Source organism: Rattus norvegicus, chromosome 1, assembly GCF_036323735.1.
Source record: "Rattus norvegicus strain BN/NHsdMcwi chromosome 1, GRCr8, whole genome shotgun sequence".
Lineage (NCBI taxonomy): Eukaryota > Metazoa > Chordata > Mammalia > Rodentia > Muridae > Rattus > Rattus norvegicus.
The window spans coordinates 237,257,112-237,273,650 of record NC_086019.1 but is presented as its reverse complement, the minus strand read 5'-3'; the positions used below and the strand labels follow the sequence as shown (position 1 = coordinate 237,273,650).

Below are 16,539 nucleotides of genomic sequence, written 5' to 3'. Positions count from 1 at the left end.
CACTGCGAAATTCATCTTAAATCTGTATCTTTTCTTTCATTAAAGAATATGTCTATGCCTACCTAGTCACTCCTATTATGAGAGTTAGCTGCACTATTGGGGAAAAATATTTTAGTTCCCTCAACTTGAAAAACAGTATGTCTGAAAAGTCACCAAATATACTAAATCTTTTTCCTACTATACACACTTCCTCCAAAACAAGAAATAAGTATGCGATATGAGACTTCAGAGGAAACAGTCACTAGCCATGTGATCATCCAAGTCAGTGTAGGAGGAAACAGAAAGGAGTCATAGCCCTTTTCCATTTTGTTATTTTAATTTTTAAAAGTGGGATATGTGTGTGTGTGTGTGTGTGTGTGTGTGTGTGTGTGTATGTTGTGTACATGCATGGCACACAGGGAGATCAGAACACAACTTAAGAGAGTTGGTTCTCTCCTACTGTGTGGGTCCCAGGGACTGAACTCAGGTCATCCCTGACATCTTTATCCACTTAACTATGTCACCAGCCCCCTCCCTTCTTCCTTATACCCCTGTAGTTTCTGTAGTAACACAGCCATTACATTTTCAATGAGCCTACAAAAAGACTACAGGAAAGAAGAGCTGTCTGTTCTTCACTTGAGACTAGCTAGCCACTTCGGAGGCAGGGGATGGCCCTGCAGAAACAGCTCAGTTGCTAAGAGCACACACCGCTCTGTCAGAAGGCCAGAGTTTGACTCCTAGTACTCTCATCGCAAGGCCCTCAACTGCCCAGAACTCCAACTCCAAGGAATCCTATATACATGTGCATAATTTTAAAAAATACTTTAAAAGATCCCTTAATGTGATTATTTAAAAGTTTATTATAGGGGTTGGGGATTTAGCTCAGTGGTAGAGCGCTTGCCTAGCAAGCACAAGGCCCTGGGTTCAATCCCCAGCTCCGAAAAAAAGAAAAAGGAAGGAAGGAAGGAAGGAAGGAAGGAAGGAAGGAAGGAAGGACAGATGGATGGATGGACAGATGGACAAAAAATCCACTCTTTGAAGATCCATTTTGATTATTTGCAGAAAAACAAAGCAGAGGACGACAGCGCCCTGGTGAAATACCAGTACTCCTCTTCCGGGACCTTATCCAAAGGCGGGCTCAGGCAGTAAATGTGATAGGCCATATTGCACTCGTCACACAGAAGCTGCATGTTGGGATCCCGCTTCTCTCCACACTTATGACAAGAACACATGTGGCATGTCTTATCTGGGTCTCCACCACACAGGTCACATTCAGGGTCATTTTTCCCTATAAAGAACAACGAAATGTTACTTTTTATATCTACTAGTCACAGTGCTCCTAACCACTAAGCCATCTCTCCAGCTATTTACATAAAGTCCACTGAAGCAGTATACAACTTTTGTAAACGGAAAAAATAAACAGGTGCCACAAAATCATCTAGGGTGAAGCTTTATTATACCCGTCTCAGGACTAGAGAGATGGCTTGGTAGGTAAAGGCACTGCTGCCAAGCCTGGTGACCTCGCTCAATGCCTATAACCCACACGGTGTGAGGAGAGAGTGGTGCGTGCGTACACACACACACACACACACACACACACACACACACACACCCTAAAAAGAAAGATGAGAAAGAACAAATGCTTCACGCCAGATTTATGAAATGGGCCCATGAGTATACGTGTGTGTATATGTGCGCGCGCACGTGCTGATAGTAATAAACACAGGGATAGTGATATTGTTGCCCCAAATTGCATTACACACATATTGATGTTAAGGATTGGAAAAGGACATAGAAAAATTGTTGGCAGAAACAAAAAGAGGGCCAATTCAGGCTCAGCAGGCAAAAGCACTTGTCACCAAGTCTGACAACCTGAGTTCAAATCCCAGGAACCACACGGTAGAAGAGATTTCCCAATGTAGTCCTCTGGCATCAAGTTAGTATACACTGGGACACATGTATATAAATAATTTTTTAAAAATATATTTTTTAAAAAGAACATACATGGAGAAGCACTTGAAAGACTATTTTACAAACAATAGCTTACTATTCACTTATCCTAGAAAGTGAATTTGTATAGTCTATTTCATAACTATTCAAAAGTTTTCAATGGTCAATAAAACTAAATTTGATCGCATAGCACCTCGAGTCTAAGTCTAAGAGAAAAACTCATACTTAAAAACTTTCCATCTGCAAAGGAAAGAGGATGGGCTCCAGGCTTCTCAATCTTGAAGATTTCGTCTACGAACATTACTCGGCAGTCATTTAATGTTCCTTCAGAACCCCTGCTTAAAAAGAGGAAGAAACATTAGCTTCTATAAACAACATTTAAATTAGGTGAAAATAATAACTCATTGTAGAAATCGACTATATTTTTCTCACTTATAAATTGATTGAGCTTATAGCTATTACAATTACTCTGGTCTACTGTTTTCAGTAGCAGTTAATCCTCAAAGTCAGATAAAACTTCAGAGTAATAATCAGAAACAGAAAATTCAGAAACTTTATTACTTAGATTATCTGGTAAAAAAAATAGTTGTCTTATATATTTAGCATAAAGACTAGAAAATGCATCCTATTAATTAAAATAAAATTCAAACATATTTCTAATACTTCTAGACAAAAACAAGATGGCCTCTTACTAGGTATCTTCTCAAATATGAAGCCACATTTACTTTAATCTATATTCATTTGCATATTCTTCCATTTCCCAATGTGACTGTGAACTTGTTCCTCCCTTTAAAAGCTACTATCATCAACTGTGTGAATGTATGTGGTCTGTGCGAGGTCCTCGCCTGAACACAGGCGTGTGCAGGAGCCAGGTGCCGGGACTGCCCTGTGGGCTGTGACCAGCCTGACCTGGGTCTTTCACAAGAGCAACAGCTCTTACCCCCTGTGCTACTTCTCCAGCCATGTTAATCTTTGTAAAGCATAGCTTTTGCTTGGTATTTAGAAAACATTTGAAACACATGGATTTAAGAGTTTTATATATTTGCTTTTGGCTCTTATAAATTTCCTATTAAAAATTTACTATCAAATATAACACAGAAACAGCACAGGTACCTGTAACTCAAGCAGCTGTGAGGTAGGGACCTTTCGTTATCATCAGTCACGACAGCAGACAGCTGTCATGCTACCTTAGAAGTAACCCCTCTTCACGTCTTCTCAAAGCTAACTTAATTTTCTTAAATCGTATTGCTTGTCTGACTCCCTAAGCATATAGGAAATTCCACTGTACATTAAGTCTATAATGTATAAATTTCATACTATCTCTTCCTTCCTTGCAATTTGCCTAAGAACATAAGTCACTTGTCCAAAAGCTTCTCAGTCTTGGGTTTTGACATTTGTATTTCCAGGGAATGGTGATACTTAACTGAAGTTAAAATTAAAGACGCCCTATTAGATTCTAACACTCCACACGTGTACAGGAGCCCACAGAGGCCAGAGGTGGGCAGATTCCCTAGAACTGGAGTTACGGTTACAGTGATTATGAGATGCCCATGTGGTGTAGAGAACCAAACACACGTAGAGCTGCAACCCTTTAGTACAGTTCCTCATGTTGTGATGACCACCAACCATAAAATCATCATCATCATCATCATCATCATCATCATCATCATCATCATAATAGATGATGATAAAACACTCACTAGCTATCACTTGAGGAAAGTCCTGAGACGTCCCAGGCTAGAGGACAAGGGTGAAGCTATCACCTACAGTGTTACATTAATATGTTAGCTTTGTGTGTCACTGTTCAATACATTAATATGTTAGCTTTGTGTGTCACTGTTTCATACATTAATATGTTAGCTTTGTGTGTCACTGTTTCATACATTAATGATAGCTTTGTGTGTCACTGTTTCATACATTAATGATAGCTTTGTGTGTCACTGTTTCATACATTAATGATAGCTTTGTGTGTCACTGTTCAATACATTAATGTTAGCTTTGTGTGTCACTGTTTCCTCTCTAAGAACTCAACGAAGCACAGATTTCTCTAGTAAGATGGTTTTATATCAGATTCTCCAAAAATTATCTTTGACCTTAGAGATGAAGATATATTCAGTTGTAATAAAAATTCTCAGAGTTTATAAAAATATTCCCCTCTAGGATGAAAATTCCTCTCTCACCCCATCTTCTTTAATGAGAATTATGTCCCTATCTGAGAATCACACTCCTAATTGAGTAGGTAAATAGCGTTAGTGACAAGAACCTTACCCCAGGAAAACTTTCACACGAACTTCCTTTTTGGTCCTGGATATTGTCTTCAATGTGGTAATTTCGGCATCATACCAAAATCCTCTTTTGCCTGGATTTTCTACATTGTAATTAACCATTACCACATCACCGACATTTAGTTCGTTCCATTTTAAAATGGTCCGTGCTCGTGGTCGAAGTTCCTTAGCATTCATTTCTAGTGTACCACTCTCTGGATATCTGAAGGACAGGAAAAACCCACACAACAGAGCTTAGGATTATTTCCACAGAAGACTGAATTTGTATGCACTGAATACATAGATCTGATTTACAGAACTGAAGGAAAAATAGAGTTCCCACTGGTGGAGGCAGCACATGCTGGTAAGATGTGCTGAAGAGGTGTGGGGAGGAGAACTAGAGTCAGCCTAGATCACCTGTATTCACATGTACATACACATAAACAGGTAGTAACATCTTTTATTACTGGGTATATTTCTCACTTGTACTGCAACTCACAGGTGAACACGAATGAACTCTCTCCCCCACAGCCCTACACAGGTACTTTCACGGCTTACAGTGTTAGGCAAGTACACTCCATGTTCTGTACACATCATTCTACAGAACTGTGATCTTCCCAGACGCATTGTTCAGTGTGTGTCTGAGCATATGTGACTATGTACCCTGCGGGCTGAGGCCACCACATCGCCTGGAGCTGAAGTGAAGGCAATTCTGACTATTCACAGTGTGGGTGCTGGAAGCCAGACTCAGAGTCTTTGTAAAAGCAGGAAGTGCTCTTAATGCTGAGCCACAGCCCCAGAGCCTGGGGTTTGTTGTTTGTTTCTCTTTATGTAATGAATTTATTCTGCCAAATATTGCTGTTATAATATCCTAAATGAGAATGTGGTTTTGATGATATGTAGTAATGATTTTAACTAACATAGTAATCCTTGCTTCATACTTAAGAATTATTTCAATAGGGGCTAGGGAGATGGCTCATCAGTAAAGGAAGTGGAGGACCTGGGTTCAATGTCCAGTGCCCACATGGCAGCTCACGACCATCTGTAACTCTAGTCCCATGGGATCCCACACCTTCTTCTGGCGTCTGCAGGTACCTAGTGTACACATGGGGCAGGGGCATACGTGGGACTAGAGAGGTGGTTCAGCTGCAAAGGACACTTACTGCTCTATTAAAGCACTTGCTGCCAGGACCAGAGTTCAGGTCCCAGCACCCACACGGCCCTTCACAACTGCCTTTAACTCCAGTCCCAAGGAACCTGACTGACACCCTCTTCTGAGAATGTGGGCACAAGGTGCACACGTGGTGCACAGACGTATAAGGTGCAAGCAAAATGCCCAAACACATGAAATAAAAATAAATGTAAAAAGATGTTAATCATCATCACCATCATTTTAGCAGGCCTAGATGTCAGCTTCTCCCACACTTAGAGCTAGTTCAAGTTTCATGATTTACTTAATTTATGAACAAAGCTAGCATGTCCCAACAGGTTCCATTTCCCCAGGCAAATATTCTTGATAAAACTATTGTTCTTCAATGTAGTAGTGCTCCCTAATAATGCTTAAGACCAAAAACCAAACCAAACACTCAACAGAACCTTGGCCTTAATTCCTTAAGGATTTGTTTTAAAGGTGATGGGGTCAGTGCACATTTTTAATTCGTCTTGAGAAGGCAGAGGCAGGTACATCAAGGCAAGATCAAGGACAGCATGGTTTACAGAGGAAGTTCCAAGATAGCCAAGGGTAGACATAGAAACTGTCTAGAAAAGAAACAAAAAAACAAAAACAACAATACAAGAAAAGAAAAAGACTGATTTTAGGCCCAACTTGTTGACATCATCCAGCCAAAGACAGCAAGCAAACACTACATTGGCCTCTAAAAAAATAGGACCTACTGCCTTTGTGTATTATTAGTTATAAAGAAGTAATGAGCACCTGTTTCCACATCTAAACTATTCAATAACTGAGGTGAGCCACACTGCTATGGCCCTTCAAAGTGTGGAGTACAAACCAGGCTATCACCACATATACAGACTAACTAACTGAAAATCACGTTCTCGGGCTGCACTTCAGGCCCAATAATGGAATTCTGGAAATAAGACTCAACATTGAACTTTCACAAATCCTTTCAGTCAAGTTAACTTCATGCTATAGGAATACAAACATATTCGTTATAAGCTTGGGAATCAGCAGCATTAATAAGGCAGAAACTACCAGAAGAAAACTGACCCTTAGCCAAGTACGAGTACCATGTTCAGGATCAAGCTGGTTTGAAACTAGAAGCTGCTCCAGCACCTGGTCCTGGATCTTCGGAATCAAACAAGGGCCATGTAAGCCCATGACTCTCACAACATATCTAACTCACCATCAATGAGAACCAACACTGTGAACTCTGTAATCACCCATTTCAATCAAGTCTCTACACTTCAGTTAACTGGGTAAAGGAAATTCCAATATTGGCAAGGGGCCTCAGAGTCATTTAGCCATTTATCCTCAGTGCCAGTCCCTTTGGCAACACTTCCAAATAATTAGCCTCTGCTCAGACAGTAAAGGATGGAAGGAAAGCCTTATCCTGACACAGATCTGATAGAGGGCCGGAGATAAGTGTTTTCAACTTATTTAGGTAATGCCACCCCACAAGACTTCTATTTTACATAGACATGAAGCATGAATGAATTCTAAACACTGACAAATTATTGCTATTAAGATCATTAGGTTTTGTGATTATACTTAATGTGTTAAGAGTTTTTAAGCCCATCCATAATCCAAGTAATTCATTAACATCCAGAACTCATTAGAACACAGCTATCTATGGCTATGATCTTCAGCCAAAATATTAATAATAAAAAAAGACTGACCAGAAAAAACTAGACACACTAAATTCAAGCTTTGAGGGTTCTGTTCCACAGAGACATGCTTCCTCCAACCAAAGTGTAACATGCGAAACACATTTTACCTTGTCAGCATATTAAAGTGTACAGTCACGAAAGGCTGGCCATATAGGTATTCATACACAGTACATACCAAAATTCCAGACCCCCCAAAGCAGATATTCAACCCAAGTTATACTAAAAAGATTCCCCTAAAACCTAAATATCCAGATATCAGCCAAAGCCAGCTATATAAACAGACCCTTTAAAGGAAGGCAGTCTAAGATCAGATGTTAGCTCTTTCTTAGAAATGCTAAAAAGAAACATTTTACCTACTTGTGGGCTTATGTTCTGGGAAGCAGGCATTAAGATGAAGGTTGACAGTTATAAAGATATGGCAAAGGATCTTAACTAGGTGACAAAGGCCCTCAGCCCATGATGACGGCCAACTGTGCTGAAAGGTGAGGTGGGGGTATAGGACTCAGCTGTCTATGTACAGAAATTAACCAGAATGCCTCACTGGACAGAAACTGACAAGCAAGCCCAACAAGTCTTGCTGTGTTTGGTTTTGGTCAGAAAGAGTTATGACCTTGGCTCAAATGCTGTGCTTATCAGCTAACTCAACTTCCTGAAGCTGATGGTAGAATTTTCTTGGACCTCTGAACAGCATACCCACCAGGGATAGATACTAAAGCCGCATATAAAGCCATTTACTCCTCAAATGGTTTAAACTCTGTGACTCCCTTCAAAATAACCCTCTGATAATTAAGTATGCAGGTCTAAATGGCCTATGAGTTGACAGTGATTGAAGTTAAACTATTATGCTGTTCTCTCAACTTGCCAACCTGTTTACAGATTTAACAAAATCAAAAGTACAAGTTAAAAATCTAAACATAAAAGCCTCTCCACATTTTTTAACTTCCCCATTCTATCTGCAGAAAATTCATGCTGAAATTCAAGGCTTATAACAAGCCGTCTTCTGCTCCAGCCCACCACACCTGACTTGTAAGTATTTCCCAGAGGCAACTGCTTTTAGTTCTTAGCTAATTTTTTGTAGGAGGTAAAGAGGAACATGCAAAATGACAAAAACAAAATCAAACCCAGGGCTTTAGGCACAGGCATGCTAGGCAAGCAATCTACCACTGAGTCTTTTCCTCTTCAGAGTTCGTTCCTCTCATTACACTTGACAATAGAGTAACATGCCTACTCAAGGCCATTTTCTGCTTCTTCCACTGTTCCTCTTCAAGATCACAGAAACACGTCCTGTCACCCTGTACTGTTACATGAAATTGTTAATACTTTACCACAACACTCACCTGGTAAAATAACAAGTTTTCACTGAGACAGCCTGTGTGACCTTTAGGATGTATGAGTTATAACACTAAAGAATATTTGGAAGTATGCTCAGCTCATTAAGTAAAAGATCTGCTTTTATAGAATTAAAGCTCTTTAAAAGCCCTATTTTCTGGGTAGAGTGGTTTTGCCAGTGTGTATGTATGAGGACCGTGTGCAAACAGAGGCTGAAAGAGAGAAAGTGTGGCTGGAACCAGCGCCTGCATGGTTGTGAGCCACCGTGTGCATGCTGGGCATCTACCCTAGGCAAGGGCAGTTTAGTGCTCTGACAAAATAAAAACATTTATTGTATGTACAATAATGTATATAATTCTACCCCAAAACAGGAAAACATTTATTTTACCAAATGCACATGAAACGTACTCCATCATAAACCTTGTGTTGGACAACAAACATTTTAATAAATTTCAAATAAAATCATATAATCTTTTCTAACCTCAATGAAACAAAACCAGAAATGGATAACAGAATAAAACTGAAAAGAATGCACAGATCTGTAGAATGTAAATAACATGCTTTCTTACTTTGAGAACTTCGAATAACGTTTTTGATCATATTCACTCCAACTGCTACCTAATTCCATCCCCACACCTCCAACTTCACGTCCTTTTTTTCTTTTCTTTTTCAAATAACATATCTAGTAGAATTTATGCTGCCCATATATTCACAGATATCGGGCCATCCACTGAAATGTGGTCCTCCAACAAGGGGCCAACCTTTAATAAAACTGACTCTCCCTTATCCAGAAGCCCTCAAGGGTTCATAGATGCTTAGTGTGCACATCTCATGAACCCCTTCCCCTACATGCTAGGATGCTAGAATGTTGACTGGGTTGGTCATGTGAAGGCTTCACATATGCTATAAATTCTCCAGCCTAAGGGCTCTCATTAACCATTATATAATGAAACCACTACATTTGAAATCAATTTTGATTGTGCTATGTCTCTTCTTAAAAATCCATGGAATATGAATTTTTTTAGAGGCAAATACATTAGTCTATCTTGCATCACTGAAACAAAACAACCGAGGCTGCATACCTTTATAAGAGAAGAAGGGTTTTGTTTGTTTGAAATTATTTCTAGTTTGTGTTCTGGTGATTCACAATCCTAAACCAGGTGGGCCCACTGATTCCCCTCTGGTAAGTGGAGTTAGCATATGAAGTATTCCAGTGTGGGTGCATGTATGGAAGGAAGTGAGTCTATCCTGAAATATATAGTCAAAAGACCAAGGGCAGTTCTGCAATTGAGCTAAAGACGTAAAAGTAGGTTCTATCTTTAAAGATATCAAAATAGCTCTCACTCCATCACAGTAGATAAGTTTCAACCACAGGTTCCCCTAGGTAACACACTTAAGCTACATTCAAATTATCAGTAGGGCCAAAATTCCATAGAGTTAACGACAAATATACTCAACTTGAAATTTTGCCCTCAGTGCTCTTAAAATATCAAGTAAAATATCCATACGTCGCTAGACTTTTAATTATATCAGAATTTGATAAAGCCTATTCAAGTATAAGCAATTACTAATATAATCTTCCCTTTCCCGTGAAGCTTAAAGTACGGCTGAAGTTACTACAGAACGGTGCAGGTGGCCACGTCTTCCAGCATTTCACAGAGGAAAACTTCCGACTATACCAGATATTCTTTGGAAGATGAAGCTTGAACAACTTCTAAAACAAAGCTTAAAGTAGTCATAAGAAGCTGGAGCGTAGATGAAGGTCACCTTCTTTCCTACTGTACCCAGAGTCCAGTCTCTATTCCTACAGGAGGAAGAATCTAAGTACTGTTTCTCAGAACCTGGAAGTCAAGGCATTACTCCACAGATCCAAGCTAGAACATCCTGGACTTGATCCCACTTTGGTGAGACTTAGATTCTCAATAAGGCTTAAATTAAGTCAAAAGCTTAAGTTTTCCCAATAAAGGTTGCATTGCCCCAAATGTAATAAAATTCTTCAAATGCAGAAATACAATGTTTCCAAAACATTGCTTCCTGGAAGAAATATGTTTAAATAAGGACACCATTAATCTGTAGGCATGTTCTAGTTTAGAAAATCTTTAATGTCAAGCTGCATGCAAAAAGAAAACATTTCATATTCTAACAGAAAATGTTATGACATCCTAAGACACCTAAAATGTAGAGCTTACAAACAGGTTACGCAGAACTGCTTATATGGGGGTTTACAAATTCTATGAAAATCTCATTTCCAAACACATTAGCAATGATGTTTTTGTAAATGCAGAAACACAACCGGGGTTAAAAATATCTAAGCCTAAAATATAGCACTTTAAAAATACTTACCAAAGTAACCTGAGTTTACTCAACAGTTTTAAAAGGCAGGGTGTTCCACTGTTAGGTATTTTTTTCAATGTTATAAGAAAAAGGAACACATCTCAAGTAGATGTTCACAGGAAGAAATTAAATCAGAAAAGCTTAAGTTTAAAACAAGCAAATCTTATACACAATATTAAACTACCCCAAGTTCTCCTTTTTATACCCATAAACGTGTGTTCTCATCTCTCATCAGAGAAGCATCTTCTGGCACATGGTGATCAATACAGAGACTCACAGCTGTTGAGAGTGGTAAAGAGCTAGACTGTCCCACCACCCAGTTCTAAATGGATGTCCCTACCAAAACCTCATCCCAAGGCACAGGGATCATCACAGAAGAGAGGATGGAAAGATGATAGCCAAGAGCTACAGTAAAAGACACCCACAGCAAACAGTATATGTGGACTGAACACGATAGGCCCATCACACACACAACTAAACTCAGAGCAGCTGTGAATGCTCATGTAACACTCGCATGAGATCAAGCCGGCGAAGAGCCCAGCGGTGGATACATGGGGGACATGAAGTCCCACCCTTGAATGAGGACTACTGGCAACTGATGGATGCTGGGAGAGAAAAGGAATTTTTTCTTTAGGGATGTACCCCTGACCCCCGAGAAGCTATTTATTCTCCAGCAGATGATTCTAGACCAATGCATATATAGGCAGCACTGGGCTCAGAGCTTTTGGGGGGTGGGGACGACACATAAAGTTAGGAGGGAAATGTGGCCAAGTAGGAAAAAAGTTGAATGGAATGAAATGGAATGTGGATTGTATCAAGACACATGCATGTACAGGAGTTTCAATTAATTAAAAATCTTACTAATAAACTAAAGATTGCAACTCAAACAAAATACTCAGTTTATTGCATAATATAATATATATTGTTCCTTATATTATTTAATAGGCTTTGGGATCTCTATTTGAAGAACAGACTTCCGTGTTTTCCTCAGGTTACCTAGTACAGGTACGAGGAAGGAGCACCTCAGGAATATGTATCCTAAATAACTCATTTGGATAAAATCTACAATTATTTCTGACCACCTTGCAAAACACACTCATGTAAAGAAATGATACATATTTAAAAAGTCAAACCCAACTCATATGTGTAAAGCTTCTTTTTGAGAACAAAGTTCTCACAACTCAAGGCAATAATGATGTCACATGTACAACTAATGTCTCAGAACCTTGTAATCCATAGAACACTAGAAAAATAGACTTGGCAATCTTTGGTTAACACATTAGTCACAAACAAGAAATAGGACAATTAGTCACTGCAGCAAGACTGACTCTACTCAAGATCAACATGACAGACATTACTTAAAAACGTTTCTATCAAAATCTAGAAATCATTATATTTGACAAGATTGAATTTTTAAAAAGATCACAACACATCAATATTCTCAAAACACCCCACATTTTGCTACTTTATAGAAAAGTTACTTCCATCAAAAAGCATTAATGGTTTATTCTCAATTGCCTCTCTAGATTCTATTTGCAGTAGTCCTAACTAAGACTACGCAAAGACATGCACCACAGGCTAAGAATAGCTTCAAATACAGTAACAGTGACAGCAATTACAAGCACCACTTCAATTCCTCTTAACATGCTTACAGTTAACCTCCAACACTAATTCATCCAATCCTTCTTACCCATAGCATGTTTGCCTTAAGTCAAGGCCCATATCTGTCATACCAGGACTCATGAGGCTTGAGCAGTGGACCTCTAAGTTCCCAAAACACACGGGCTACAGTGACAGACCCTCTACTGACTGCAACATTTCTATGGATCCAAGTGTCCAACCCCCAATTTCAATATGACCACTTACATATTATGAAAAAATCTCAACACAAAAGCAACATGACATATATACATAGATATATTTTATATCCATTACCATGTCCCACAAACAAAAGAATGCCTGATGTCAATTATTTTGGCAAACAGATATGAGACATTAAACATTATTCTAAAGATAAAGAACTTGAAACCTCGGTGTGATACATGTTTATAACCCCAGCACTTGGGGGACAGATTGGGAATGTTAAGTCTGTCTCAGCTACAAAGCAAGTTCAAGGCCAGCCTGAGCTATATGAGACCCTAACTCAATAAAACAGGCTGAAGACATCAATCAGTGGTTAAGAGCACTCTCTCTTCTTCCAGAGGACCAAAGTTCAGTTTCCAGCACCCCTTTTGGGTGGGTCACAACTACCTCTAACTCCAACTGCAGAGGATCTGACCTTCTGACCTTTGGAAAACTCTTTGGCTCTGGAGCCATACAATTTCATGAATGGAACCTTTGAAAAATTATGCAATGGAGTTGGTTTCCTCAGGAGTTCATGTAACTACCACTATGCTATAAATTATGTGAGTATCCATGTAAGAAATTATCTTAGAGTTTGGTACATAAATTTTAACATTATCAAAGGATGGAGAAAGAGTTCAGGTGGTAAAGTGTTTGCCATACAAACATGAGAACATAAATTCAGGCCCCAGTACGCATGAAAAAATTGGGTATGATGGTTCACAGTTGTAATCCCAACACCAGGGAAGCAGAAACTAGGAGATCCCTGGGGCTCAATGGCCAGCCAGTCTACCCTAAATGGTGAGCTCAAAGCCAGTAAGAAATCCTGTCTCAAAGGAGGTGCATGGTGTTTTTAAGGATGATACCCAAGGTTGGCCTCTGAACCAGCCCCCGGTACCCCATACACATAAACATTCACATGTATTTAAAAAAAAAGACTTGCCATTATCTAACAAGGAATGGAAGGTTTGCAAGCCTAGAGTTCCAGCAACCACATGCAGAGACAGGATGCCTCCCAAGAAGGAGTTTGAAACCAGTTCAGGATACATAATGAGCAGAGTGACTTCCAGATAGGGTTAGAGATATACTGACCCTCTACCTCTCCAACCCACAAAGGGGACACCATGAGACTATATTCTATCCCACACATAATACTTATTAAAAACAGAGAAAAATGGCTGTCCTCAGAATTCTCTCCCCTTAAGTGTTACAGGTATCATCAGTCTCTCTCTGAGGACCTCTACTTACCCAAGATTACTGTCCCAGCTTTGTAATTACCTGTTAGATGACCTTTAAAATGTCATTTGAATTTTTTAACATCTTGGCTATTTAAAGGATATATGACAGGAATAAATAATATTCAGGATGCCATAAAACTAAATGGGGATAATCTTACCAAAATGAAATAAGGAAAAACTTGTTCATTTCCTTTTCTTTAACACTTAATGATTTGAAATTGCTTATATTCCTTTGACATATCATTACTTTTAATCCTTCTCCATTTTACTTTCTTTGTATAACACCATCAAGAGAGTTTGTTTTCAGGGTTGAAGACAGAGTTCAGTTGGTAGAGTTGTTGTCTAAAGGATACGAAGTCTTGTATTTGATTCACAGTACTACATAAACCAGCATGGCAGCATGTTTCTTAGTCAGGACTTTTCCTAGCCCTCATGTTTCCCTAGGACTCAGGATTTTACTGTGAAGAAGGGAGACAACTTTCCTCACAGGTAAATTGTGTACGGCCTCTAAGGTGTTTTTAAAAACACCTTAAGAATTCATTAAAATCTAAATCTCCAGATAATAAATTTCTCTTCAAATACCATGTTAGTAAGATTCTAATAAATTAAGAGGTAATATTAGAGGGGAGGTAAAAAACAACTACTTTTGTGTCAGACACTTTGTTAACCACAGATCCACTTTATTTACATTAGCTGCCATAAGACGTAAATCATTAATAATGGCCTAACCCATGTTATAATACTGACAAGCTACACATTCTTCACAAGAAGCCTTTAGCAATTGAGCCTATATTCATCGAGGAATTTTCAAGATATATATTATATTATATATATAAACATCAGAAAAATATAACATCTTAAAAACATGTCAACATTAACTTTTACACGAACACATTTTCTCTCTCTAAAACACACACACACACACACACACACACACACACACACACACACACACACCTTTGAGTTTTAAAAATAGAGTCTCTATATTGCCCTGGCTGTCTTAGCACTTACTATGTAGACCAAGCGAGTCTTGAACTCAGAGATCCACCTGCCTCTGCCTCCCAAGTGCTGGGATCAAAGGCGTGTGCTACCACATCTGGCATGTATCTATAATTTGATAGAGAAAGTGTCAATGACTCCTAGTTCAAGATTTCTTGGTTCGTTTTTAAAATCTTTCTATCTTTAAAAGAAAATCTGGAACATTTATCATTTTCATATAGATTAAAAACTGTCATCTCTGCTGTAAGTAGAAAGGAATTGATGCAAAAAAATGCCTATGTATCTTGATCTGATTCTCAAGTCATTCTGTTCCCCAATGAGTTTCCCTTCTCAGACTGAGAATTCATATGGTTTAAAAATATGTTAGATATGATTTTTATTATAAAATAGCTTTTCAAAGGGCTAGGGGTTTACTTAGAGCAGTTGCCTAGTTTGCTATATCCCTGAGTTCAAACCCCAATCTCCAACTCCTGGGGAGTGAGGAGTCGTTCATCCAGGTACTGCTACCCTAACACTCTGGAAACTGTCTGGAGAATCACAAATCCAGGAGTTTGAAGACTGCCTCAAAAGTAATTACTAATTGATTAAAATGAAAGCAACTTTTGAGCAATTCCATTTTAAAGTGATAAGCACGGGCTATTAAGCTATTGCACTTAACCAATCTACACTGCACCACTTTGAAGTTAAAAACGCAATTAAAAGCTTAATGTAATAAACAAAAACACCAGTCACTGAAGAAACTGTAGTGATAGTATCAGACATAGGATGGTTAATAGCATATTTACAACATCCTATGTGCTCTGAAGATAAAAATTATAGTGAAGACTAAAGTCATTTACTAACTAAATGACTAATTTTACTAATTTTCTTTACAACATATCTTCTGTATGTATCCCAGTCTAGAGCTGAAAAACCGACCACAGTTTATTCAACCACCATGTCTCAAGTCAAACTATTCTTTCTCTTCAAAGATGTGAAGTTTGGGTATTTCTGTATTATTGTATAGGACCTCCTAGATGGAGCTTTTACAGGAAGAGCTTATCATAATTCAAGTTCTCCAAGTTAAAGATGTGGTTCTCCACTGTTCTTCACGACAGTCTTGCATTTAGGTTCTACTCTGTATATACACCTAGTCATGTAGGTGCTGTTTTAAGACACTGGAGCTGGAAGACAATATTCCCCACAGGGAACATCCAGTCCAGTACAATTACTGTCATCATCCTCTTGACGGCCACGCTGCCTCCTATTGCCTCCCTTGAATCTTGCAAGCCAGCAAAAATGATTTAGTACAACTTGTATAGTGGTACAAGTCAGTACCCCTAGGTACTCTGGAGGCTGAAAAAAAGGACTGTATTAGACCAGAAATTTGGCCTAACTGAGCAACAAAGAAGGACCCTATTTATTTTCCTTTGCTTCATTGGTTATGTTCTGTTTATTTTAGAAGTAGGATCTTGAAGCCATGGTGGCACATGCCTTTAATATCATCAGCACTCGGGAGGCAGAAGCAGGCAGATCTCTGTGAATTCAAGGGCAGGCTGGTCTACAAATCAAGTCCAGGACAGGCAAGGCTATTATATAGAGAAATGCTATCCCAGAAAACAAAACAAAATAAATAAAAATAAAATAAAATAAGGACTTGATTTGTGGCTCAGGGTGACCCTAAACCCATGCTTTCCGAGTACTGACATTCATGTGTGCTCCCATAGCCGGCTGACTAAATGGAAAGAAAAGTGGGGAGGGGATAAGTAAATTTGTGC

General features: G+C 38.9%; 1 protein-coding gene across 6 annotated transcripts in view; it reads right to left on the bottom strand.

Annotated features, from left to right (window-relative positions):
• The window catches only part of Uhrf2 (ubiquitin like with PHD and ring finger domains 2), a 67,357-nt gene that overhangs the window by 17,756 nt on the left and 33,062 nt on the right, over positions 1–16,539 (bottom strand). For all 6 annotated transcript variants that reach the window (XR_005486766.2, XR_005486773.2, XR_005486776.2 and 3 more), the window contains 3 exons: positions 4,198–4,416; positions 2,155–2,264; positions 1,081–1,267 (listed from right to left, as the gene is read on the bottom strand). Coding sequence is in view for 3 of the 6 variants with exons in the window: in XM_039080012.2 (XP_038935940.1) it covers positions 1,081–1,267; positions 2,155–2,264; positions 4,198–4,416 (516 nt within the window). In the remaining 3 variants the exon portion in view is untranslated. The remainder of the gene's footprint in view (positions 1–1,080; positions 1,268–2,154; positions 2,265–4,197; positions 4,417–16,539) is intronic.